The sequence below is a fragment of the Neodiprion pinetum genome, chromosome 3 (assembly GCF_021155775.2).
Source record: "Neodiprion pinetum isolate iyNeoPine1 chromosome 3, iyNeoPine1.2, whole genome shotgun sequence".
Taxonomy (NCBI): Eukaryota; Metazoa; Arthropoda; class Insecta; order Hymenoptera; family Diprionidae; genus Neodiprion; species Neodiprion pinetum.
In genome coordinates, this window is record NC_060234.1 from 33,281,476 (window position 1) to 33,309,259 (window position 27,784).

The 27,784-nt window shown below is 34.2% G+C and overlaps 4 protein-coding genes, 1 long non-coding RNA gene and 2 other non-coding genes across 13 annotated transcripts; 4 read left to right on the forward strand and 3 right to left on the reverse strand.

Annotated features, from left to right (window-relative positions):
* The first annotated feature begins 432 nt into the window (after window positions 1–432).
* ics (ras suppressor protein 1) lies at window positions 433–3,431 on the forward strand. The gene is made up of 8 exons (XM_046618371.2): window positions 433–630; window positions 1,100–1,150; window positions 1,244–1,364; window positions 1,741–1,859; window positions 1,949–2,031; window positions 2,123–2,237; window positions 2,486–2,618; window positions 2,800–3,431. Exons 1-8 carry the CDS (start codon window positions 465–467, stop codon window positions 2,882–2,884), a joined length of 873 nt encoding a protein of 290 aa, XP_046474327.1. The 5' UTR covers window positions 433–464; the 3' UTR covers window positions 2,885–3,431.
* A 2,035-nt stretch (window positions 3,432–5,466) lies between these two features.
* Nemp (Nuclear envelope integral membrane protein) lies at window positions 5,467–8,690 on the reverse strand. Of its 2 annotated transcripts, none has more exons than XM_046615411.2 (8): window positions 8,463–8,686; window positions 8,273–8,382; window positions 7,892–8,099; window positions 7,574–7,740; window positions 7,235–7,450; window positions 6,986–7,110; window positions 6,360–6,521; window positions 5,467–6,047 (listed from the first exon to the last, which is right to left on the reverse strand). In XM_046615411.2, the coding sequence occupies exons 1-8, from the start codon at window positions 8,542–8,544 to the stop codon at window positions 5,909–5,911; spliced, it is 1,209 nt and encodes a 402-aa protein (XP_046471367.1). In that variant the 5' UTR covers window positions 8,545–8,686; the 3' UTR covers window positions 5,467–5,908. The 2 variants fall into 2 exon arrangements, with proteins under 2 accessions (XP_046471367.1, XP_046471368.1); XM_046615412.2 differs by having other exon boundaries at window positions 5,941–6,009; window positions 8,463–8,690.
* A 55-nt stretch (window positions 8,691–8,745) lies between these two features.
* Window positions 8,746–13,195, forward strand: LOC124213781 (uncharacterized). 2 transcript variants are annotated; one of them, XR_006881968.1, is made up of 12 exons: window positions 8,746–8,856; window positions 9,076–9,101; window positions 9,825–9,885; window positions 10,168–10,219; window positions 10,525–10,575; window positions 10,831–10,900; window positions 11,176–11,238; window positions 11,480–11,531; window positions 11,808–11,851; window positions 12,187–12,229; window positions 12,864–12,918; window positions 13,092–13,195. It is a non-coding gene; the product is annotated as an uncharacterized lncRNA (long non-coding RNA). The 2 variants fall into 2 exon arrangements; XR_006881967.1 differs by having other exon boundaries at window positions 12,864–12,915.
* Window positions 9,685–9,753, forward strand: LOC124215763 (small nucleolar RNA SNORD31). Its single transcript, XR_006882440.1, has one exon. It is a non-coding gene; the product is annotated as a small nucleolar RNA SNORD31 (small nucleolar RNA).
* On the forward strand, window positions 10,022–10,093 carry LOC124215764 (small nucleolar RNA SNORD31). The gene has a single exon (XR_006882441.1). It is a non-coding gene; the product is annotated as a small nucleolar RNA SNORD31 (small nucleolar RNA).
* Window positions 13,196–13,317: 122 nt separating the features above from the next.
* LOC124213775 (carbohydrate sulfotransferase 5-like) lies at window positions 13,318–18,914 on the reverse strand. Of its 2 annotated transcripts, XM_046615400.2 has the most exons (7): window positions 18,741–18,914; window positions 18,424–18,633; window positions 17,275–17,408; window positions 16,941–17,176; window positions 15,700–15,898; window positions 15,019–15,198; window positions 13,318–14,648 (listed from the first exon to the last, which is right to left on the reverse strand). In XM_046615400.2, exons 2-7 carry the CDS (start codon window positions 18,565–18,567, stop codon window positions 14,327–14,329), a joined length of 1,215 nt encoding a protein of 404 aa, XP_046471356.1. In that variant the 5' UTR covers window positions 18,568–18,633; window positions 18,741–18,914; the 3' UTR covers window positions 13,318–14,326. The 2 variants fall into 2 exon arrangements, with proteins under 2 accessions (XP_046471356.1, XP_046471355.1); XM_046615399.2 differs by having other exon boundaries at window positions 18,424–18,914.
* Window positions 18,915–19,743: 829 nt separating this feature from the next.
* Window positions 19,744–26,719, reverse strand: LOC124213778 (carbohydrate sulfotransferase 4-like). 4 transcript variants are annotated; one of them, XM_069134076.1, is made up of 7 exons: window positions 26,008–26,719; window positions 25,403–25,603; window positions 24,548–24,690; window positions 24,214–24,449; window positions 23,277–23,475; window positions 22,969–23,148; window positions 19,744–22,701 (listed from the first exon to the last, which is right to left on the reverse strand). In XM_069134076.1, exons 2-7 carry the CDS (start codon window positions 25,535–25,537, stop codon window positions 22,380–22,382), a joined length of 1,215 nt encoding a protein of 404 aa, XP_068990177.1. In that variant the 5' UTR covers window positions 25,538–25,603; window positions 26,008–26,719; the 3' UTR covers window positions 19,744–22,379. The 4 variants fall into 4 exon arrangements, with proteins under 4 accessions (XP_068990177.1, XP_068990176.1, XP_068990175.1 ...); XM_069134075.1 differs by lacking the exon at window positions 26,008–26,719 and adding an exon at window positions 25,758–25,919; XM_069134074.1 differs by lacking the exon at window positions 26,008–26,719 and adding an exon at window positions 25,689–25,919.
* Window positions 26,720–27,784: the final 1,065 nt, after the last annotated feature.

Sequence of the window (27,784 nt, forward strand, 5' to 3'; positions counted from 1 at the left end):
TTTACAACAGCAATCAATTAGCTGAAACAATTTCACAGAGACACTTAAATTATAACTACGCGTAGTCTGAAATATCATGATCTAAAATGTGCAATAAAACTGTAAACAGTTAGAAAGGGTTTTAACAAGAGCTTGTACCGAAATTTGGTGGGTAAGGAAGAATATCCAAGAGGTTGACGGACAAACAGGTGCAATTTACAAAGTTAAGCCCCACGCATCAATGAAACTAATATTCATTCGTCAGACGCAAAGAACATAAGTCAGCAATAATTTAGTTATTCTGATCCAAATTCGACGGGTAATTACAAACGTTGTTTCTGATGGTAACATAAATCGTACTCGTCTCTTAATTTGTTTCACGTCGTCACCACGGTAAATTCTGTTTTATCGACTGCAGTAGCTCATGCACATGAGGCATGTGTATTAGGCATGTGTAAGTAAGTTTCTCTGATCTGAAAATACGTATGATCGTGTGTGCGCGCGCAATGAATCAGACTCCAGTATCGTGTATTCCGAATTCGAGGATGTCAAAGGCAAAGAAAGTAATCGATGAGGCCCGAGAAAACCAAAATCCTGAGCTGGATTTGGCTGATAAGGGCATTTCCACATTCGAGGAAATGCCCGGACTGCGTGAGTAAAATACGCTTGCACCCTTCACTTGATCATTGCCAAATTAGGCAACTTGTCAAGACTGGTTTTTTGCACCAACAAAACTACACACTGCCATTAGGGCTACTCATGGGCGTGGACAGCCCTGTACTATTTATACAAATACGTGCTGTTACTGTTGATCAGATTTCCTTATATTTATTTCCCAATTAAGTTCTGGATGCTCATTTAGAGAAAAAATGACAACTCAAAAACTCATTAACCATATATCGCATATCATTCAACAACCTATGTTTATTGCGTAAAAATAGTCCTTTCAAATACAGCTGATCATAATTTTCAGATCATCTTTGTACTTGTTCAAACTATTTCTTGTTTGAACTCTTCATACAATGACTACTATATATTACAACATCGAAACCGAATTATCATTAATCTTATCGTGTCATTCTTCATAATTTTGCATTTATTTTAAATTGTATTTTTTCAGTGAATATGCTGCAGATAACCAGGCTGACGCTCAGTCACAATAAACTTCAAGGTACATATGTAGAGAAAATTCATGTATTGCCAACCTGTTCGATCCTACCGTATTATGCATGTCACAGCAAGTAATGGAATGATAATTTTTCAGTTGTTCCACCTGGTTTGGCAAATTTAATCAATTTGGAAATTTTGAACCTGTTCAATAATCACATCACTGAACTTCCAATTTCCTTATCACAAATGCCTAAGTTAAGAATCCTCAACGTTGGGTACGTAACTGCGCGGCGATAAAGACGATATTTCAAAATGTACATAGTTACATTGATAATTTTAACTAACGCTATTTTGATCTCGGTATATCCACTTCTGTTTATATTTTTTGTTTATATTGTACATGAATTCTAGTCTGTATGTTATTGAAAATAAAATCTGCAATGATTGTCTATGATGATAAGGACGATAACTTCAATGCAACATTTTTTGAACTTATAGCCTAGCTACTTATGTTGAATCAATTTCATTTTGTATCGCTGAATCAACACCAACTTGTATCTGCTATTTGATAAAAACCTTTATATTCTAAGAAAAAAACACAAACAGGTAATAGGCTTCTAATTCTAAATAGTATGTTATCCTATTTTTCAGAATGAATAGATTAGATTCCCTTCCACGAGGGTTTGGTGCCTTCCCAGTGCTCGAGGTCTTGGATCTCACATATAATAATTTGAGTGAAGAAAATTTACCTGGAAACTTTTTTATGATGGGTAATCAATTAATTTCATACATTACAATAATTAATTCATTATTGATTATATGCACAATGCATACCCTAATTCTACTTTGTTTCCTCCAGAGACCTTGAGAGCATTGTATCTTGCCGATAACGATTTTGAATACCTGCCCCCTGAGATTGGCCAGTTGAAAAATCTGCAAATTGTAATAATTCCATCATACTGTATGAAATGAGAATACTCATAAGCAACACTGATAAACTACGAAATATACTGAATAATAATTTATTTTACAGCTTGTGCTCAGGGAAAATGATCTGATTGAGCTACCTAAGGAAATTGGCGAACTTACCCGACTTCGAGAACTTCACATTCAAGGCAACCGACTAACAGTTTTACCACCAGAGATAGGTAAATTGATACTCTGCAGCTAATTGCGTACCATATCAGTATACTTGTATCGGTGAAATTCTTAACTACCTATAAATTTGAATTGCCTTACATACGCGGGTCGTCCCAAATGTATCCTATTGCTGTATAACTTGTATTGCTGAGCTCGTGAATGCTTTCTCTTTATTCATTTTCCCTAGCAGAATGTAGGTGACTAGCCCTGTGATAAGCTGTATGGTAACATTAATAGTTTTAAACTTACTTCACAGGTAATTTAGATTTGGTGAGTAACAAAGCAGTGTTCAGAATGGAATTCAATCCTTGGGTTACCCCTATTGGAGATCAATTGCAAGTAGGAATTTCTCACGTGATTGATTATATTCGTTCGGAGACCTACAGATAGTAAGTGTAATTGGAAAATGAACAACAATTAATCAGTATACCCATCCATTATCGAATGTGTGATGGTTCTAGGCCCATTTTCAGACCTACAAGTTCCTGTAATAATAGGGAAATACGTTAAATTTTTCAAGTAAAATATCCAGTTAAACAATAGATGGTAATTATTATTTTATTTTTACAGCCTCTATAATCGTCACCTCAGTGCAAAAGGACCTCCGCCACCAATTGAGAATGATAAAAGCAAGAAAATCTCTCGTGCTCGCTAAATGAGATTAATGTGACAAAATCAACTTATATAATTACAGTTTTAATGCCAATGACTAATCGTTAATATATCTAAATTTATTAATTTGTACATTACCACAAATTGATCATCAGATATATCAGATCACGTGGTGCCTTATGCCAAGTCAACTGCCTTAAAATTCTGAATCGTTACTTGTATTAATATTTTTTTATTAATGTTATGCTTATATTTTTTATAACAAATTTAAAACTAAATTAAATATGTAGAATATTTCGGTGAGTCTATAATGTTTTAATACATTAACAAATGAAATTCACCATAGCCACGGGTATTAATTTTTTCCGTTAAGTTATTCTTGCTCATACAGGTTACAGTCGTAATTTATTTCTGTCATGTAATAATGCTAAGAAATCGAACTCTGACTGCGTTTACGATAAAAATTTTATCCAGCTTTGATGAGAATCTTAAATTGATGCGCAAAATGAATCTCCGCCAAGTTGTAACACTTCGTGCATTTTAATTACCTACTATTAATATGAAATGAATAAATATGATGGTGCAAATAATTTATTGATCTATAGTGGATATCTTTCACATTACACTTGTTGAGCCTCTAATTGGCACGCACAACAATTCACTCATCTATAAGTGTATGTCATTCTAAATTGTACTTTATGTATTAAACTACCTATTAAGAAAAAATGACTTGGAAAATTTTTATTATTTATGATTTAATGACGGGGTTTCAATAAACAATTTCACATCATAAAACGTACACGTTCAACTATTTTGCGTCAATAGCTTCAGTAGAAATGCAAAACCGTGTTTTCAGTTCGTACCGTTGACATGTTACAGTCGAGAATTGTAATATTTATGAAGCTTGTGTTAACAACTATGTTAGCAGTTTGGCTTCAATCAAGATGCAGAAAACTGCAACGAAATCAATTGTCGGTATAGAAAACAAGTACGTATAATACTTACCAGTTCTTTAGTTGAGCCATAGATGCTGCAATGTAATTTTTGTATATGCTCAATCCTTACGTGTACGTAGAATGGCACGATTAAAACAGAAAACCCTGAAACTTGCGAGAGAGGAATATTTGAAAAATCAGTCTAAAGAAGGTAATTTGAAATTGTAAAATGTTACATATTGCCAATCTATATTTGACGAATCAGATTGTAGACGATTGTCAATAGAAATATATATAATTTTTTGAACTTGTTAATAATGTTTTTTTCATTGCAATCGCTTGCCAGATGAATCTCTAGAGATAACAATGGAAAAGGCGACCTGTCCAAAATGTAGAGGGGATGGAAAAGAATCTTCTGGGACACATATACAAGATTTATGCCCCGCTGATCGAATGAAGATCACACAGCTCATTTCTGAACTTGCGAGGTGAAAAAGTACTTGGTCGTTATTTTTATTAACAGTGTATGGAAATATTCAAGTTTTTGATTTTTTACGTTAATAGGGGTCTCGGTCAAATTTATATAAACTAATTTTTATTAGTGTAGGTGCACACAAGAAAAGCACAAGGTTGAAGCTGATCTTGCTGTTAGTAAAGCAGAAAACGAAGCATTACAAAACCAGTTTCAGATGCTTAATAACCAATTGGAAGGTGATAAAAACAAATTATTTTCACAGGTACAATTTTTTAGAATTATAGCATTCAATAGATATACTAAAGGTCTGTGACATTATTTCACCACTAAATTCTAGCTGTCATCAACAAGGGCAGAAATGAACAAGCTTAAACTGCAAACATCTTATGCCCTCAAGCTTTTAACGCACCAAATAATGGCATTGGAAAGACAATCGAGGAGACTTGTTGAAACTGTGAAAGATTTGTTAAATGACAAAATGCATCTACAGGATGCATTAGTGAATCAAAAAATGAGAGTCCAAATTCTTGAGGGTAGGATAAAGAAGATAAAAAATAGTAAAAACGTGAAGAAACTGCTACAAGTAAATCAACAAATGATGAATAAAGTTTCACTAAAGTTTGACAAAGATTGTCAAACCGAAGCCCTAGAAAACTTGTAAGTTATCATAAATATTGCATGTAGGAAAATGTAGCGCCTTTTTATAATGATTAAGAATTGTTGAATTGTGTTTCAAAAGTAATATAATCTGAGTACCTCATACTTCGTAATTTTTAGACCAGAAATATACACATACTCCGGATTAAAAGTTTCGAGAAGCAGTCAAGACTCCCATAGGTGTACAAAAACTACTCAGATTAAAAGCAAACGTGATTTAGACGAATCTTCCACGGAGGCCATATTATTGCGTGAACTATTTTTCAAACGCCCAAGCATAGATGAGAACGAAGGGTTGGAATTACTTACATTATTTCAAAGAAATTGAGTATCTTTCTCACCTTTGTTACTGCATCATGACATAGAATAATGATGTAACGTGCCGGGCTACAATGATTATAGGAAACCGGTTTTTTTAATAAAAAATATAGTTTATTCGAATTATTAATTGGTAATAAATATTTAATTACAAATGCAATCAAAATTATAATACATTGTCAGTCGTTTCCAGTATAGCTTAATATAATATGACAGGTCAATTACACTGAAACTTAGAAATTAAAACACTCTAAAAAGATATTTATTCAATTTTGTACCAGCATTACATTTGTACAGGTAATCCAATTCATGAAGTTTGATCACCGTAAGTTATCATAAATTCCTCTCGAACATAGGAACCGAACCGAAATATGTTAGAGTATAAAAACACTACAGGCGGTACAAAATAGCTATTAAATCTTACAAAAATCCAATCACATAAAATCTGACCCAATGCAGAGTTGTCTCGACATTACTTGGCACTTCACTAATGCTCAGTTTCCTCCACGTCTTACTTTTTCATCGTAATGCTATACTTAGTTTTTTCAGTTGGTCCACAGCCTCTTGATTCTTAAAAGTTGGACTTGTATTTTACTTTTTGTACGCTCGACTAAGCCGCCAGAAGGAACACTGTTACCTAATTTAGAACTAATTTTTTTCTTTCTTCCTGTAGCATTGAACCCTAATCCGAATCTGTTAGTGTTAAACCACCTTCATCATCAGTATACTCGCACTCTTCCAATAGGCGTGTAGTCTCAGTCTCATATTGCAACACTTCGTCATCTGCCAAATGTGAATTACCTTCCATGAAGTTAGCAAATCTATAATTCAATAAATATTTACTAGTTAGATCTGGTCCTATATACCGGTAAGTGTATTATGTTTATAATCAAAACCACATAAACTAAGGTAAGTCATTTCAAGCCTAGTATAAATAATTTACACTATATTTTTCTACTCGATAAATATCTTGCAAATATGGCATATTTTACTATAGCATAGTTTTCCCGATTAACATGCAAACTTTTATATTAGCTTTGAGTTTTTGACAACGGGAGAATAGATTTGAAATTCAAGAGGGTCAAACACAATAATTACTAGTCTAACAACGAAGCAATTTGACAATAAAAAACCTTATGGGATCTTTAAGTCTGAGAACTGTTTTCCATTGGTTGCATTCAGGGCTGGAGCAGTACCCTCTCAGAGAACTTAGTGCCAGTTCTGTTTCTCGTACTCCCTCTTCATGGTATTCATCTTCAGTAAGTAATTTTCGGCGTGTAGGAAATCGCACTCTCCTGACAAAGAACGAATTATAGAAAAAGAAAAGATGTGTTAGAGATGTTTTATACTTGATTTCTAAAGATAACTGCGCAATATTATTCATATTTGAACAAGTATGGCGCAAATAAACTCAGCGTTACAAGAAAGTTTTTGTTTTTAGTCACAATTTATTTTACAAAATTACAAAATGTAATCATAACAATAATTCTTTATGCAAATCTTGTAGAATCTCGAAATAATTAGAAAATCCGATCAGAATGAGCTCGGTCTAAAAAAAGAAAGAAAAATCTTTTGCAGTTAAACGTTTAAAGACAAAATGGCTAATTAGTAAAAAAATCAACCAGTCTGTAGAATCTGTATGGGATCACAATTCCTGAGAAATTATAAACAATTGCTGTATTTTCAATTCTAAACAACTTTGAGTAAATAAGTTTTGCACCAATTACTTATCAGTTGAAAAAATGAAAAAAAAACTTACCAGTAAGATTTACCCTTTTGCATCAAGGCATGTGGGAAATTGTATCCCAGAATTAACAATATGCAAATCCCAACAGCAGCCTCGTCAAAATAGCTACTACAATATATCATTAAAAGACTCGATGCCTGAAATTCAATAGTAAATAGATCAGTAGTGACAAATTGCATCAAAAAATAGTAGTCGGCAGTAACACAACTGTGTTTTCATAAATACTGATTTCATATTGGGAGTGTATTTTTAGATAATTACCTGTAAAAACCATTGGATAATTTTTTTCGTACGTTTGTTCGTAACCGGGCCCAATCGGTAACAGACTATAAAGCTTACTAGAGAAGTAATTACTATATACCAAATGACATATTCACGATACTGCATAGCAATCATTCGGGCATTTTCCCATAACAATTGTCCAAGATAAATGCTGACTGTCCATCCTCCAGCAGCTAATAAGTACATAGATTTCCCCTGTCAAAGTCACATATGTAGATGAATTAGATGGTCCTCAATAAATTTTTTCAACACTTATTCAGATTATAAGTCGAAACAACAATAAATAGTTTTGAATACGTTCCAGACAGATGTACTTACTTTGGGAAGCAATCTACTTATAAGGTATATGAGCACAAGTAATGAAGTTGTGATTCCAAGCGTAATACCACATATGTAATAGAATATGGGGTCATAGCTCAATTTTTTTGCCAAGAGGAATACTAGGATACCCAATATCAGTAGCGTGACTTTCCAAAAATCGATTCCTAGTCATGTGACGTAACATCATTCCATTATATCATGTTATATGTCTCATATACCGATAGAATATTAACAAGTTTATTGATATTGTGAATTACCATGTTCATGGTGACTTATGGTAAATTCATGATTAATCTCTTCATCAAAAATACTCACCTATCAACTTTACAGATATTCTGTACTCATGACTGGTATCAATGCCAATGCAGCTTTGTTGGAATGGATTCAATTTAATCTCCTTTTTCTTTCTACTGAAAAAATTTATGCTCCACGAAGATCGATGTTCTTCAAATTTTTTCACTACTTCGGCAGGCGCGCTACCGTCATATTGACTATACGATTCTCCGTTCACATCTAGATTCATCTGTCAATAGTAGTAAACAATAATCAAAACTACAAATACCGTTAAGCTTAGTAAAATCATTGCCTGGGAGTAGTTGATCTTCATTGTAATTTCGTTTCATTACAAAACACAACTGAGGTACATTTTGTAGCTACGTCAGTTTCAATTAATTTTGGTAGGAAGCTTTATCTCACCAGTACGGTTTGCCATATATGAATTAAATATTTCGGCCTTCCTCTGTAGCAATAAATGTGCAATCCTCTTACTTCTTTTACCACATTGTCACCGTCTTCCATGTAAGTGACTAAAAATTTAATGGAATTAATGAAGTGAGTATGCGGAGGTAAATAAAAAGATAGGTTATACAAATATGCAAAAGTTTACCGGTGCCTCTAAGTTCCGCCTGTGTTTCAGTCAACATACAAATGACACAGATTAAGAAAAATACGAGTATGGTAGTCTTCATTTTGGGCACTTATATCTTATTACTGTCATAAACAGATACTCATCGGTTGAAACAGTTCTATTATCCCGACCGCTACAACATCCGGCAATTGGCGTCCGTTTCGGTGGGTGCCGGGAGGCACAATTTTTGAATTTCGAGAGCCTAGAATCGTAGAGCGACCGTCGATCAATCGGAGAGTCGATTGAAACATCTCTCGACCGAGCTGTGAACGGTTCCGTTCCGAGGTTGGATTTTTTCCGGTTTCCGAGGTCTTCCTGTTCATCGGTCACTTCATCAGGCGAAGCCACGAGGGGAGGTAGTCCGAGATTTCAGGTGAGCAAACTTGAAGGATTTCCTAGTGTCCGTTAAATTAATTTCCAACATTAAAATGCCATTATTAACGTATCACTAATGATGAAAATTTTTGTCTCGTTCGTATGAACTGTTGTATGATTATAAATACAAACCTGAAAATCGCGTTTACTCTGTACTGTACTCTGAGAGAATGAACCGACTCGTTTTGCTTATTAATTTTTCCTGTTGCATTTTCAGTTCCACGACGTAGCTGACCTATCAAGGTAAGCTTTTTCATTCCTAATTACCTCATAACTTTCCCTCAAGTCTTTGTAATATCATTTTTCCACACTTCGTTCCGCGATGCCACGTGTGATGCGTTGCAGCATGGCTAGAGCGAGCATCCATTTATGAATTAGCGAATCCTCTAAACACGCGCTCTTCTGAAATGTTTGGCCGAGAAATTTTGCAATCTCTCGAGTATTCCTGATCAGTATTTCGTAACTACTATTTGCCGAGTAAAAGTGAGGTCTATATTTCTAGTATATGTGATTTCAAATGGCAGATATTTTAAGAGGGAATCGACGCTTTGGTTGATTTTACAACTTTCGAAATAATGGATTATTTAATATTAAAAACGACTTGTATAAATTCTTCAAAAGTTTTGCTACAGTATTAGGAAAGGCATATTCTTTTACAACGATTCACTTTGATCAACGCATTTCACAGAAAAAGAATTGATATTACATGTTCATTTCTATACGATTAAATATTTAATTCAGTATTTGGCAAAGTTATGTATTAGTTTTGGAATTATAGATACTCATTTACCTAGATTTGTAAGCTGTTCAAATTTAATTCAAATTCTTAACATGATTAACTTTATACCGCCCCAGTCTGATTTCTGTGACTGATTGGTTTACTCAATGATTTTGTCCTGTTTACTGATGTTTTTAAAATGATTGAACTGCATTCAGTACCTGATTTTCACAATTATCAATTTACAGAAAATCATCAGCCATGAGGGGAATTAGCTGCATGTTTCGGAAGACTGGGAAAAATGAACGAGTAAGTATTTTACATTCATTGATATATTTTCGTACATGTCGCAATAAATATATCGCCAGGTATATAATATTTTTTTCCATGCAACACGCAATTGCATAACATTTTTTGATGTGCTAATACTTGCGAATGTCTTAAATTTTTAAATGATGAATTTTATATCGCCCCAGTCTGATTACTGTGATTGATTGATTACTATATGTGCTGAATATTTATTGAAGTCTGTCACATTAGAATGCATACTCTTGTTTTCAGTTGAAATGAAATTTGAATCATTGCTTACAGATTCGTAGGGCTGTACATTTACAACCAAAAAGAAAAATGATGACTTGATACAGTGAGTATTTCATATGAAGTTTATGAAACTATATAAGTGTTTTTATAAAATTAATTAAATAATTGCAATGCTTCAGTAAGCTGATGATTTAGTAAAAATCTTGTCGGATTTTGATAGTTGAATTTTTATCCTTTGAAACCAATATCTTGTAAAGACTGTAAAACTACATAATCTGAATGATGTTTTAACAAGCATATGTCTGATACTTGTGATGCCATATTTAACCCTGACTCTTATTAATTGTTGCAGACTCATAATGTGATAAAGTTCATTATAGCTGTTATATGTGGTATTTATTTTTCCAGGGAGGAGAATTCAACAGATGGAAGAAAAACTTTTGCCCCCTTGTGCAAATGGTAAATACCTCAATATTTGAACACTTGACATGTTTATTTTTTTCTATTTTTGAATGTGATATTTTTGCAACTGAGTGTGTTGAAAAAATATTTGCTATAAATTTTTGTGAACACATCGAATGTCTAAACGTGATGAATATTTGTTATCCCTGTCATACGATTACGTGGTGATACTGTACTACCTGAATTTAATTCACTAAATAGTTTACTTCTTTTTGCCCATACTTTCTGCTCACAAACTTGTTTGTCTTGCAGTTTGAAACATCAAGGTTAACTACAACCCTGGATCAGTAACTACAAAAATGGTTGTTTTCAGCCTATAGTGGTAAGTTTTGATAACAACTAGTTCACATTCATAAAACTTGCACCATTCAATTGTGTTCAATTTAGAAATGCTTCTTACTGTATATTCTGGTTTATTGTTCTACCTGCAATTATTTGTCTCTTGATTAAAGTTTATGTCTATTACAATGATGAATAATGTTAGTTATCCCTGTCTTACTTAACTGTGGTGATAAATTAACACTGAAACGTGAATAAAAATTTCATACTAACCGCCGAAATGGTTTGTATCGTATCTAATGGCATATTGTTATGCAGGATTATCATGGATCCAATTGGAACTGGCGCTGGTAGTGGCAGCACACACGAGGTGAAGTTGAGGTAATTGACGTTGGACGTCTATGCACTTCTAAAGCTTTGATTAAATAATTAGTTGAAGTAATATTTTGTTTTACAAATGAGTGCATTACCACATTAACAGAATCATTGAATGATGATTTATTGACAAGCATATGACTGAAAGTTTTTGATGTCTCAATTATTCTGATTCCTTCACATAATTTATATGCGTGATTCCTATGCAACGATCAGTTGTCAATACCCTACTTTCTCCATGTTTCAGAACCATTTAAATGCAGTTGGAACAGAGTAGCATTGTCATCATTTATAATAATGTGAGTACCTCGAAGAAGAAAAGACTATTTTTAGGTCAATTTTTTAAAATAAAACTGGACATAGTTAAAAATCGTGGTTCATCATAGTTCTAAATTCAGATGCCTTGCAAAGTTTTGCATCATTAAAAATGTCATGATGAATCCAACAACGCTCCAGTCAATCAGATTGCTTAGTGGCGAAATGTTGTATGCTGATATATATTGTTTCAATAGATCAGTTTTTAGAAGTTTTGAAAGCCTATTGTGCCTTACACGTCTTCTTATCTATTATTACAGGTGGACTACATCAAGCTGCTTAGAGTTACAGTATTTTCGAAATGGTGAGTTCATTTTTCCTATCATAAAAGTTAACCTTCATATACCTGATACTATCCAAACTCTTCGGTTAAATAATATCATCAACTCATTAACAGTGTGATCTTTTCTTTTATGCAAATTGTTGCATTATCATTTGAAATTTGAAGATTTTTAATGAAGTCAATTTGTACCATAGATTTACTTACCCTGAAATTGTGATGATTCAATAATATACGCTAATATTACCATTTAGTTGGTATGATTTCAACTTGCCCTCTCTGAAAATTTGGTAGATAATGTAGACATCGATTCTTCCCAATTCAAATTTATAACAATGTGCATTGGTGTGTCTATTTAGGAGGATCATTTAACCTGATAGACAAGACCCCCAGATAAAGCTTGTAAGTACAAATCTGGAAAAATGTATTGCTAACGTATAATTTGCACTTAAATAATAATATTGACTACCATGATAACGAATCATTTGGCAAATAACATCTCAAACTCATCGGGTTGCAGTAATTATATGTGTCTAGAGATTAATTTTTGAAATTATTCATTATATTGTTAGATATCGCCAAGATCAATTATTCAGAGTGGAAATAAAATGTGGGAACTTGGAGAACCTGAAATTGTCCGGGAATTCGTACCGTCTGGAAAAGTGGAAGAATTTCGTGAAATTCACTTGAAGTCGGGGATTTTTTTACAAAAATGTCTTATATTTTTTTTTGAAAAAGAATTAATTTTGGTATTGGAAAACCTGAAAAAATCGGGGAGTCTCAAATCTCAGATTTTATGACCAGCCTGTTATTCCAATCCCAATTTTGAATGCCGAATATAGTTTTATATCTTTGCCTAAAAAGGTATCTTGAGATTCATCCGAAAAGAATAGATTAAAAATAGTATGATGTTACAAGTATATACGCTAAGATGATCGTGTAGATGATTTCGTCTTGCCCTCACTGACTCAAACATGATGAATTTTTTATGATTTTAGGTCTTTTAAATTACTCATATGAATTTGTATCATTTCAGGTCCCAACGAGAGACAATTCTTTCGAGTGCGTCTTGATTTGCAGTTTTTGAGGTAGTACGTAAATTTGAATATAAGTTGGAATTGCTTTTATTATTTTTTTTATAATGATGACGTAATATACGCAATGATTAACTATGAAGATGAAACATTAACTGAATTTTGCCTAAATTAATGATTATCGAATCTTCTCCGATCATATGTGTGACAATTTTGTTGAAATATTTCAGATTAACAAAAACTCGACTGTCTGATCAGACTGTCCCCGGACATCGGATTGTGTAATCAATTGTAATGTATTACTTTACGAATTAAAAAAAAATATGTACATGTATATTTGGGGTATTTTCTTCACGGCAAAATATATTATAAGTACAAATCTGCATTAAATCTGAAACACCGATGGCATCGAAATATATCGAAAGTATAAATTATAAAAGTAAAACTGTCATGCGATAAAGACCTACAAAGTGATAATTTATAGACTACTGTTGAAAAAACACGGTTTCGTAGTTTGTATTATATACTGCATTTATCGACGAAGCAGACACAAGTTTTAATTTATGGGTGATATTATTAGGCGTACAATACGAAGAACTCTGAAAAAATACTACCGTTATAAGTAAAGGCAATTGATATTCATCATTTGAACAGATCTGTAATAAATGCACACATTACTTTTCGATTACATTTACTTGTACGATATCTTATCAATACTCGCGTATTACTCATCACGATTGGCACCCCATGTTTCTAGAAAGTTGCAATACGCCAATAACTTTATATTTAATGTAGGTGAGGCATAACCATTTTTTATAATTTTCTTTGCAACTAATTGCTATTGCAAGATTATTATTACTTTGCTGGCCATCATGTTAATTATGAATAACTGTGGCTATCAATCTCTTCATGAATTATACAAGAATAATCATACAGAATAATGTTTTTAAATTTAGTAGAAGTAATTTTACCACTAATTTTTCGTTACATCCAACGTAGGAATATGTACAGATTAGTATAAAATTACGTATTACGGTTTTACCGTAAATTAAATACGTAATACTCTAAAAAATACTGGTAGGTAATATTTAACAACTTGACAACAATGAATGCACGCATGCCTTCAATTTCTCATCAGCTAGATCAACCTGAGAAAAGAATTAGGTAACTCATTTAACGAAAAGTTTGATAAACAAGGAAGTGCACAATTTTGTGGTCAAACATCTCAGAAATTTTCACAGTGAATTGAAAGTAAAATGCACTTCATTAACCTCCCGCAATTTAACTTCTGTCTATATACAGCATGTAAATTGCCAAACCGTACTTGCAAATACCCAAGTAATGTATGAAACACGAGTTAATTTATTTTACATGGAGGAATGAGCTAAGCCTATATTTGTTGGTTGGAATGTATGTTGAACTCGAAATAGCATTTCTATATCGTTAAATACTTCGGCATATTATATTATAATTGTATTGTGTAATCTGTTACTGGATTGAATTCTTTTTGATGAGAAATGTTCAATGCTGGCACGTATCCCCAGCGTTTCATTGCGACGAAGCAATTTCGTTGAATTTCTTCAACTTCTTCAAATTCTAAATCCGTTCTCCAATGAAAGGGAGCGGTCTTTGAATTTCGGTATGTACTGTATGCATTACCAACGTCACTTTTCGTATGAGTATCTAGATATTTCTTAACGTTTGGATGAAAATCGAGTCCATAAAATTGGAAAAGTTCTTTCACATGTTTATACGGCTCTGCGGTCAGATCTTCATATCGTAACACTCTGTAATGATGAAATTCTCGTTATTTAAATCGTCTACAGGGCATGTCCAGTGAGATTTGTCAAACAGCGCTATTTATCCCAAATGTTCATCATTTAATAATAAATTACTATTATTATTTCACACGTGACTTTTGCAAAAATGTGATGAAACAATCATCTTCTCAATTTTCCCGTTTTTCTTCCATATTTTAGATTTCAATAATTGCTTTGAGCATGAAAGATTTTTTGAAAAATGCATCTAATTGTGATGATATTTATTCAAAAATATGAAAAAAGAGATGACGTAAGCAACTCTTGAATCGTTCAAACGCGATGATTGCTCCGACATTCTGTACTCGTTAAACAAGTGTAATTTAAAAAATTTGCGTACCTAAATCGAGAGGGATATTTCATTTGCAGCTCCACAGCGGCGTTATAATCTGATATCAAGTCCGCGCAAAGTAAACCTGCATCTGAACAGTCCGGACTTGCTTGGCAAAAAGTAGTATGTCTTCTCGACTGTAGAGTTCCACGGGGATCCCTTATCAAAAGTATCAATCTCACAGCCAATCTGGAAAACGATTGTCCGTAAAGGTGGGAGGATAAATAGCTTAAAAGATTGTAAAATAATTAATGGTATTTTACCAATCAAAAAATGACACTGGATCTAGCCAAGTAATAAAGTAAATGCCCTGCTGTATAATATAAGCTCACTTATTTAGCAGGGAAAAATTTAGTTCACACGAAATGAAATGCACTTGAAAGACTATCGAATTATTTTGCACTTGGACAACGTCCTTTGACTAAGAGATTGCAGTTGAAAATCCACATGCGAGCTATAAATGAATATAAAAATACATGTGCAGAGTAATCTTTCAAAGGAAATGAGATGAAATTGAAATTCACTCGTAACATCGTTTCGTGATCCATATTACGCGGCTTCAAAATGACAAAGGATCGCTAAACGTCTCTTTATTTCCCGAACTGCAAGTGAGCATAATGACTGGTTCCAACATTCCAATACCTACTTGTTTCAGATGCTAATACATGTCCGACTGATTACTTTACTAACTTTTTGTCGGCAAGAAGCTCTTGTGCAACACGTAACCTCAGGCGGACAAGTTTCATTGATTGGAATGGAAAAAGTTTACACATTCCGCTAAGAAATCTGTGATTGTAGCAGATGCTCTGGTGAGCTTGGCATTGCGTCCACAGAGGCGGATTAAGCCTGAAAATCCAAGATTGATTCTTCACATATTCTACATAGTGATCTGAAAAACACGATGAGTTATAACATCATTTTAAGGGGGTATTCTAGTGTAGAAATTTGAAAAAATCGATTTTTTTTTTTTTTATATTTTCAAAGCTTAACCTTTCAAGAATGTGTCCTTAAAAGGACAAGTCAAAATTTCAATTATTTTCAGAGATATAGCTATTTTAGTGACACGTCTTCAATACTGGCTCGGCTGGAACGAATTTTACTCGAAACTTTAAACGCGTTTTTCTCAAAACTACATTTTTCAAAACGGTTGACATGATTTCTCAAGTTCTATTGAACCGATTTACTTGAAATTTGGTGAGAATCTTCTCAATACATGTCTCTATCGCACGAACTATTATTATAACGAAATAATAATTTTTACTATTTTTAAAAAATTCAGAAACGTCCTAAAAAGTCAAAAAAAGACGTATTATTTTTTCGGACAGCCGTAATTTGGCAAAAAAAAATTTTTTTTCGACTTTTTTTTAGTTAGTACGATAGCTGCATTTATGTAGATTAATAATCTTTTTTTTTTTTTTTCTGATTTTGAAAATGCTTGCAATCGTGACAACATTGGCGCGCCATTTTTTTTGTACCCCCCACTTCAACAACTCATAGCACTTTCAATTTTGTATTTTTTGACTTGTTTTTTTTTTTTGTAATCGTGAAATAATAATAAACGCCTGATAAAAAAATGGATGGTAAAAATATTTTTTGTTTTTTGTTTATAGCACTTCAAAAAACACCTCAAATTCATGCCTCTACACTAGAATACCCCCTTAATGTGTGTAATATACGGTCTTTGAGGGTAAAAATATCGCAACTCAAATTTACCTGAATATTACATATGCATGTATAAATGAAAAATGTGTCACTGCATTTTTTACGAAAGATTGACGGAGTTGTTAGCTTTTTCACATGTCAGGTATTACAGGGATATCCAAAATGAAAGTAGCTATTGACTTTATTGACAAACATGAGATTGTGAATACGAAAAAGTGACTAACATTCACTCTAATTGCATGTAAAATTAGTTGTGGAATATGGATTACCCAAGTCCGCGTATTCGCAGTTAAGCAGCGCCTTGATATTAGTCAAGGCTTGGCTGGCGAGTGGGGGACCTCTGATTTGAACAATGTCAAAATCAGAAAGCGGCTCATAGTGATAAAAGAGCCCTGGATGCGCGGCAAGAATATCTCCAAGAAATGTACTTCCACTACGCCAGGTTGATACAATGACACTCCTGATCGGATTTCCATTATTTTCCATCACCAGGTCTTCAAGTTCACTACAATATAACACGGATTTTTGCTAGCAAATGGTAAAATTCAGAATGCTGTGGAATAGAAGAGTTAGAAAGAAATGGTATGAAAGTAACTGTTTCACCTGGCACTTATATTATATCTTCCGTTAGGATATTGGTAATGTATAATCTCATCGTGTACGATTCTTCTTTGTTGATCGATCACCTGCTGTATTTCACTCAATGTAGCAAGTGAATCATCGATTTCACCTGTTTTCTGTAATTGAAAGAAAGTATACTTATGTGTATTGGCAGGTCAAAAAAGAATGGATTTACTGCATGCGTGAGTCCGTAGTTTTTAATTTATTAGTTGGGAAATCGAAAAACATTTTCCCATCTAGGTCCTTAATATTTGGTGTTTGATGACACTATTTTTTAAGGGAAAGATCTTGATTGTAGTGTAGTTCGATTCAATACTATAAGTAGTTAATAGGTTGGTCATTATTTGGGGTGTTTTCGAATTTTCTTGTAGACAAGGCGGAAAAAAATTTGCAAATAAATCGATAAAAAAGTACGCGAAACCGGGAGCCTGTAAGCGAACCCTAAGTACTCCCGCCAAGGCCATGAATTTCCCATGTAATTTCAATGGGAATTCGAACTTACAGCACTATTTTAAATCTGAAACTTGGCATATGTCTTTCCTATATTCATAGATATTTTAGAAAAAATTGGGCGATTTACAACGATGAAATTAACAAAGTACCAGCGCATCAAAGTTGTGTCTTAAAGTAAAAAAATCACCATTTAACGAAATAAATGGATTGAGATAAATAATATTAAACAATTAGATAAACACCCGTTCAGTGCCAGATTTTATCGAATCAGGTCAAGAGATTTTTTTTAAATGCAAAATCTGGGGCAAATTATTTTATTTCCGCTGAATCCATTTGCTAGTTTTGAAAAATTATTTATCTGTCTACTCATACTCATAAGTATAGTTGGACTTTGGGTGCCGAAACGAGTGCGAACTGTCTTGAGGTTGTCAAAAATGAAAAAGTGTATAATTTTAAAATCAGTCTACATCAACAAAACATAGATAAATTATACGCAATCTAATTGCCGATAGTTACCAGGAAGTAGATAAAGATTATATGTGGCCCTGTGCAAGCTAAAGTTTGACTCACTTAAATTGGTCAAATTGAATCGTCAGTGTGTATTACGATGGTGAATTTTGGAAAACTTGTTAAACCATGTGATTGGTATTTAATTTGTACAGCGGTAATTAAACTCACCTCCCAGAACTTCCCCGTTGCTGATAACCGTTGTATTTGATCTTTCATCGTCTCTGGGCTTCCGTATCTTTGATCGAAGAATAAGAACACAAAACACAGCGATCCGAAACCGACAAACCCATAAAACCGCAATCGCTTAGACATCGCAACACCAGAACAGTGAATTTGTTTGGAAACTGTACAAAAATGACATGTGGAAAATTGGAAAAACTGAAACAAAAATTTAATACCAATGGGGACCATATAATAAAAGTCATTAACAACGAGTAGCGATAGTTTTAACGCTGGCGTGTTTAGCAATTTAGAATTTGCCATACCTACATGGCCTAGGAATAACTCACACACAAACGAATTATCAATGATTCATCAACGGATTGTAGACATTATTTTATCGAATCACATGGTGTGTGAAAAAGCATCACTAAGCCATTTCAGCTGGCTTTTTAAAAATATTAAAATAGCAGATCGAAGCTTCCGCAAAAACGATTACTTGGAATATTATTCCTCCGAAGCTTATATTTCCAATTCACTCGGGCAAACAAGAGGGGCACGTTATTTTTTAATTGCAACCGGATAGGTTAAATCCTTTATTGGTGGGGGACTAATTTCAATCGGATTTCCGGCTGTGATATATTTTTCACGTTACCGTCTTATCTGATTTTAGATTTGGGAGTATTAGTGATATTATACGTTTCAAGTAGCGGTTTAAATTTCGTCTGTCTGCATTCGGTTACTTTACTATTCCTATTGAGCTGCGAACATTATTCATTGTAAAATTATGCAAGTCACTTGTGAAACCAATCTTTTGTGTAATCGGATTAAAGCATATTCACCATGGGATTTGAACATAAGTGCCGATCCAAGACGCATGTGACCGTCATAGGGCAAAAGACTTATTGATTGAAAGAAATATCGTGGAACAATTATTGTGAATCATTTGTTTGCTCAAATGATCTTTTTTCTGGTACATCGGTGTGAAATTATTAAACAGCGAACTAAAGTTCACCGTGTGATAATCTTTTCACAGTGATAACAAGTGTTGGGTGAATCATGTCATGTAAAAATGATGAAAAAGAGGCCCAAAGTGCACAGAACTTTAGCTATTCGTCATTTTTGTGCCGAGAGTTTCCACGTGTGTACCGCTTTTATCGGTATTAAGTCAGATCAATTATAATTTTGATGATATCATTGACAAGTCCGTAGCCAGGCAGCGACGTGACACAAACGAATAAGCCTTATAATACGGCTCACGTGAAAGCAAGATAAGATTATCTCTTAGGAAAACTAAGGATGTATGAGAGGTACGAAAAACTTTCAAAGTTGAAAAAAATCATGATCATTTATTTGGTTGAAGGGAAAATGAGCGATCGAGGGCCGGCTTGTAAATGATTGAAATAAATGCCCCGCGAAAATTATTTTCACACGTAGTTTTTGTAATGGTTATTTATCATTGAGTATAAATATTCCAAAGTATAAATGGTAATGATGAAATTTACTTAAAACTCGTGTTCGATTGCCAGGTTATTAAGGTGGATCGATCAGTTCGATGATCTTTCAAAATTCAACCGTTCGGCTTATATCTATACCCACTTACGGCTTCGCAGGTGGAATAAGAAATGGCCCATTATCATTTAAAGTTTCCCTCTGACTAGTCCGACGTGAAAGAAACTTAGAAACACCAGTCGAGAATTCAAACTGATGAACAATGAAAAAATCACGTATGACAAAATAAAACTAGAGAAGACCGTGCAGTGAAGCAGTGTGTACGCAATTGATTGCAACGATGAAGTATTTCGCACTTCGTTCCTCCTATCGCAAAATTGGCGCTGTTTTGCAATCGTACGAGGATAATAAAATTGACAGCTGAATCCCCTGGTAGAGAATTGATTTCGTGATTGTAAAGTTGAATAAAATTGAAGCACATTTGTTTACGAATTACGTGAGATAAATAAGAATAAATGAGCAATAATTTACGAATCAATATCTGAAAAGTGAGAAGTTACAGAGCACATAATTTCAGGGTTTTCCACAAACTCGACTTGTCTGTAAATTAACAATCCAACTGTCTCTACAATGCAAGTACAAGTACAAATGGTAAATGTCGTCTAAAATCTTGTACAATTAACATCATGGTGATGTATCAATTAAATTGTTGAGCATACCGTTCGAGAGATAGTGCTCGTTTCATTATTCAATATTATGGCCATGTACTTGTATAACTTATCTTACCCTTTAACTGGCAGAATAATTATTGTAGCATACGGCAGTGACTAACGATTTTTTTACGCGACAGTCAAGGCAAAGGAAACTTAACTAGCGAATATCCACCGTTTTTACGGATGTGCAATAATGATTCAAATATTGTGCTCGTATAACACGACCTTATAAAATATTTAGCCACTACCGCCATGACATTTTTTGCATCGATGTACGATTGGCAAACAGTATGACCACCTTTTTAATGGAAAATTAATTTTTTAGTACCATAAACTGGATTGAAAAATTACGTTGCAATATCACTGCATAAATTGTAAATCAGCTATAGAATGCTATAAATATATTATAAATATACCTGTATTTGGGCCATTTGATGTATTTTTTATCGTTCGATTGCTGCCTCGAGCTATTGCTTATTACAAGGGTCTGTGTTAAATCTCGTATGATGCACATACTTAAAAACAGATTGTTCGCGTCACAAGCATGTAAGATATTAAAAATTAAGAGACGTGTGCAATTATTGTAAAATACATCTAATAATCGAACACGCGAGTAAGTATCAATATGAATTTATATTTTGTCAAATTTTGTTATTCGAATAACTTGAAAACTGCCGGACTGATTGGACCTAAATTCTAATCAGTTATGAGTGCAGCAAAGTCCCGTCAATTGAGACTAAGATCATTCAAATCCGTTCATTCGGTCTCGAAACGTCGTTGGACAAAGAATTGGTTACACACAGACTCATACGGACATGCATCTGAAAAATGTCGGAAATGATTCTGTAGGCCTTAAAACGTCGAGTTCTGGTGAAAACGAAACTTTTCATTTCCGAGGTGATGGTAATAACTTTGCTTTCTCTTTTTTTCTTCCAAAACAACTATAAGAGTGAAAAGTTAAAAATTAGTTGTAAAACATCTGTTTGTGGTAACGTAACGTCGTCATAAGGACCTTGTAACAAATTGAGGCCAACACTGTTTCACTGTTACTGCATTCTGAATCATGAGATCCTTAATTCCGATTTTCTTCCACTACTCGAAAGTGGTACTTGTAAATACTCGTGCGCGATATCTCAATTAGTGTTTATCTCTTATGCAAACGTTTCAAGGCTTATGATTCCAGAAGTAAGAGGTGACTGATTTATACATTGGTAAACTTTAATTGAGTAAAAATTATGAATTTACTTGACTTGAATGATATGCATATATCAATTTGCACAATAAGACGCATGCAGTTATAATATCGCGATGTTTATTTTTGTTCCCCTCATATTCTTGCTTATCATTCTTTCATTTTCGTGTTATATTCATTGCTACTTTTCGAAAGACAAATGTGTGGGCTCTTCGAAGGCAAGCTGCTCGTTTCGAGTTCACAAAATTTTTGAATTTTTTTACAAGTTGATTGCTATGCCGATAACCTCGAGTAATCTGCTCAACGGAGTGTCCTAGTTGATTTCGACATTGTCGTACATATCTCGGACCACCCAGGTCCACGTATCTTGAACGCAAGAAGAACATAACAGCTCCATTCTACATGCAATTCTGAATAAAACCACGTTGAAACATAACCATTTAATGGAAAGATAAGGAAATGGCATGATTTCTATGAACTTACTGTCGCCATTTCACAGGAGTCATGCCATTTCTTTTTTGTTACTCTCTTAATTTGTAACTCTCATTCGATCTGTACAATTAACTTGCAATAACATTATGACGTCGTTACAGCCTTCGCCACCCATCTTACAAGTGTGGCATATAGTTTGTTACGGGATTGAATTCTCTTTGATGAGAAATGTTCAATGCTGGCACGTAACCCCAGTGTTTCATTGGCACGAAACAATTTCGTTGTATCTCTTCGACTTCTTCAAATTCTAATTCCGTCCTCCAGTGGAAGGGAGCGATCTTTGAATCTCTGAATGTAGTATACGGATCACCGAAGTCATATTTCGTGTGAGTATCTATATACTTTTTAATGTTTGGATGAAAATCGAGTCCATAAAATTCGATAAGTTTTTTCACTTCTTTATGTGGCTCTAAAGAGAGATCTTCGTATCGTAACACCCTGCAATAATAGTAATTTGCACAATTATAGTACACATGTATGAATAGTGGGAGCTCGTAGAAAAAAAACCTTTCATGAATTTAATTCAAGTTAATACTCCAGAAGTAAAGGATTTCGTGGAAAATGTTTTAATTGCAATAATTTATTTGGATCAAATTTGAAAAAAAAAAATTTTGTAACCAATGAAGCATTCGGATACAGTTATAGCCACTCCTATTCTTTGTCGTCGTGTACAACTATATGAAGGAAATCGAAAAACGTGCATACCTGAATGTGGAGGGATATTTCTTTTGCAGTTCTACCGCGGTGTTGTAATCTGATACCATGTCTTTACAAAGTAAACTTGGATCTGAACAATCTAAACCTTCTTGACAAAACGAACGATGTTTTCTTGACTGAAAAACTCCTCGGGGATCCCTGGTCAGAAAAACCAATCTCACACCCAACCTGGAAATCAATTGTCAGTAATAATTCTGACGAGTAAAATTACCTCGAAAGGTTGCAAGATAATCGGTGATTCTTTCAGTAATCAAATGGTGATACGAGATTCCGCAGTGCCCGATTATTTCTCTCACTTTTCATCGGCAAGAAGCTCTTGTGCAATATGCAACGTCGGGCGGAGAATCTTCATCAACTGAAATGGGAAGAGTTTACACATTTCGCTCAGGAATTTGTGATTGTAGCAGATGCTTGGGTGAGCTTGGCATTGAGCCCAAAGAGGTGGATTAGCCCGAAAAATGTAAGTTCGATTTTTCACACGTTCTAAATAACGATCTGAAAAAATGATGTAATTGTAATATTATTTTCATGCATAATATATCGTCTTCGAAAATACAATTATTGCAGCTCGAATTTACCTGAATGAATATAAGGGTGGTCCTTATTTAGTGTGTTTTCGAAAATTCCTGCGGATAAGAGGCAGTTCTTAGAGTTAACCTACAGGCTTCAAGTTTTGCGTACATTTTTTTTGATTTTTTTGCAAACTTTTTTCGCCTTATCCGCAGGAATTTTCGAAAACACCCTAAATAAGGACCAACCTAATGAATATAGATATGAATGAAAAATGTTTCACAGTATTTTTTATGAATATTAATTTGAAAAATGAAATTGGAAAATGCCTTGATTGACGTTGCTTTAACTGGCAAGTGCAACCCTATTAGGTAGGCCACGGACAAAGAGTGTAAGACACTGGATGCTACTCGCCAGTAGGTACAAAAAGATGACTTATATTTATTACACATGGTATATAACGATGAAATTAATATCTGAATACGAAGGTAACGAAATATTGTGAGTTTCGGTCAATTTTCAATATAATATTTTATTAAGACGTTTCGGTCGTGCATGGCCGGCCATCATCAGTTGAAAATTAGACTTGTATATTTTCTGTAGAAGTCTTAATAAAATATTGTATTGAAAGTTGACCGAAACACCCAAGATTTCGTTACATTCATATTCTCAACATCGGTCAAGAAAACTTCATCGAAATTAATATCGTTCTATAAGCATTACCTAAGCTTGAATAATCGCAACTAAATAGCGCCTTGAGATTTTTCAAAGCTTGACTGGCAAGCGGGGGGCCTCTGATTTTATTAATGCCAAAATCAACAAGTGGTTCGAAGTGGTAAAAGAGCCCCGGACTTGCCGTAAAAATATCGCCAAAAAATGTACTCCCACTACGCCAGGTTGATACTACGACACTTCTAATCGGGTTTCCATTTCTCTCAATCACCAGGTCTTCGAGTTTGCTGTAACACAGCATGGATTATCATTGTCAAATTATGAAATTCGGAATGTCGTAGAATTGGGGCGTTATAAAGAAACGGTATAAGCGTAATTCTTTTACCTTGCACTTATATTATATCTTCCGTTAGGATATTGGTAATCTATCATCTGATCGTGAATGATTCTTCGTTGCAGATCGATGACCTGCTGTATTTCACTTAACGTAGCAAGTGAATCATCGGTTTCCCCGATTTCACCTGCGTCCTGTAATTAATAGAAATTACCTATGTTTTAGGAATTGAACAAAGAAATAATTCGTTACATAATTGAGTAAGTGGCTTTCAATATATCAGTGAGAAATACAATTCATTGTAATTTAGCTTGGTTCACTGTGAGGAGTTAGTTTGATACAATTATATGTTGAGATACTGTTTTTCATCCATAAACATAGTCATTTCAAAAATTAATTTAAAGGCCACGAACAAAATGTACCACACAGTGTAAAATCACTCCAACAGTAAGGTAAACTGTGCGCGATCAGAACTTATCCCATTGTCCGGACATTTGAAAAATGTGCCCGAATTTGAGTTGGCGATAAATCTTATGCTGCAATCATTATTCGTTGTAGTCTATTTTAATCGCCCCAGGCGAATATTTCAGAATCGAAAAGAGATACATGAAAAAGTCCGACGCGAAATTATTATATCAACGGGAATGCTACAATTTCAGAATTTTTTATTTGGTACGTGAATTTTATACAGGAACGAGTACAAACTAACTGGGCTTCATCTCATTCGAAAAATCCTTATTTTTTTTTCTGCAATTATTGTAGCAAAATTAATGAATCACGTTCACTATCAGGTTAATTAATTTGAAATATACAGAAGTCCTAATATCACGGTGCGTTAATCTTAATTTTTCTTCCGTCCTAGAAACTGAAGCATAATATAATTTGAATAACAATCATTGAACTCACCTTCCAGGATCTTCCCACTCCTAACCCTTCTTCTGGATGTTTCAGTGTGCTGCCGTACAATTGGTCGTAAGCAAAAATCCCCAAACATAGAGATCCCAAGCCGATTAGCCCATAAAAGATTGCCAGGTTGAACATTTTAACGTGAACACAGTTAACTCACTGGTAAACCATGAGTAAATTACTTACAGCAAATCAGAGAATCTAGAACAAAGATCTAATGCACAAAGAGTAAAAAAAACGCACAATCCGCAATAAGGAGTGCTTACTAAAGTACTAAATTACTAACTAAATTGAGTTTTTATGCTGGTTTGTTCGGCAGTTTCAAATTCACTATACTTATACCACAAGTAATTACCACACATAAAATGGCAATAAAAATGTTACGGCCTGGGTTACGCTTATTCGCTTCTAGAACATTACGGAAATGATCGGGAAGTCCAGATTGTTTGGTTCTAATGAAATGCAAAGGCTTTCGGATAAGAGGGGGGAAGAAATGAGTGCGCAGAGAGATGGATATTTTTGGAATGGACGTGGAGTTGGGGTTTACATAGAATTTTTTTTAGAGCTAGAGTTATTTATAAAGGACTTAGAAAGTAGGTTATTACATATAGTAGGTTGTTACATCCTGATTTATTTTATAAATGACGTAAATAAAGAATGACGTTACGAAAGTCAATAATTCTTGAAGAAATCTCTGAAAAGTACGTTCACACAGCGCACAAGATTAATCCAGAACAAATGCAGTACGTCTAAACTTGATATGTCTAGATGTAGCTCTGTACTGCGATTCCCGTACCACTGTCGTTAGGCTAACGACAGCCGATGAGAGTTGCGTTTTTTCCCAGGATCGTCCTTGCCATTGGCTGTCGTTAGCTTAACGACGTCGTTAGTTACCGAGAGTGGTACGAGAATCGCAGTACTGGAATGCATCCTCGGAATGACTTGGGACTGTGCTCTAAAAAACACTTTTTGTAAAATTATCTTCGTGGTGATAAGTTAATTGTAAAGTAGATCGTACAAACGATACTGAACATTTTATTAAATGACGCCCGAACTCGTATCACTTATCTTGAAGTTTGACCGACACGGTAACTCTTACTGTGCATGGTGGTAACTAAAGACATTTTTCTAATGAAACTATAATCAAGGCATAAGACCGTGCACACAAACTTCAACAAAGCGTTCAAACATATAATTATCTGTATTGGCAAATGTATCATTTATATTGTAATTATTATTATAACATAATAACTACTATAAGGGTAGCATCTAAAATGTATTGCATATTTATCTTTGAAAATCATTCTGATATCCTTACAGACTTTGATATTATTTTACTAGTGCAACTTATAGTCTGTTACGGGATTGAATTCTCTTTGATGAGAAATGTTCAATGCTGGCACGTAACCCCAGTGTTTCATTGCCACGAGGCAATTACGTTGTATCTCTTCGACTTCTTCAAATTCCAAATCTGTTCTCCAGTGAAAGGGAGCTTTTTTAGAATTTCTGTATGTACTGTATACGTCGCCGGCGTCATTTTTCGTGTGAGTATCCACATACTTTTTGACCTTTGGATGAAAATCAAGTCCGTAAAATTTGAGAAGTTCTTCTACCTGCTTATATGGAGCAACAGAGAGATCTTCGTACCGTATCACCCTATAACGACGACATCAATGATAAAATTAATCATGCATCGGACATTTTATATCAACTTATTGTTAGTCACGATTGGATTGTATTGTTTCAACCATGATTTATAATCGTGTATAGCAGCTTCCAAGCTTCGCTAAAGTTATGGGTATAATTCACGTTTCGATTGTCCTACTGTAAGATTTATGAGACAATGCTATTTATCTTAGGACTTCATCATCATTTATAGCACATGATATTGAATTTTCAGATGTAAATTTGGAAAACCTATGATGAACTAATACGACATCTTTATATGTATCGTATCTTTTCATTTCTGTCGCATGCTGTCCACCGCATGAATTCTATTCGCGTGACTACTCTGGATGGTGATATTTTACTGAAAAGCGTTTCTCTTGTCATAAATTTTATGATGATACGTGAAAAAAAAATGCTGTAAGTGACTATGGAAGCATTTATAGATCCGTGATCACGGAACGACGATAATTTTCTGAAATCGCGTACCTAAATGTAGAAGGATATTTCTTTTGCAGTTCCACCGCGGAGTTATAATCTGCTACCAAGTCCGCGCAAAGTAAACCTGGATCCAAACAATCCGGATTCTTCCGACAAAATGAAGTACGTTGTCTCGACTGAAGAATCCCACGGGGATCCCTTACCAGAAGTACCAATCTTACAGCCAATCTGGTAAACAATTGTGCGCACAAACTGTAGTAAAAATATTGAACGCAA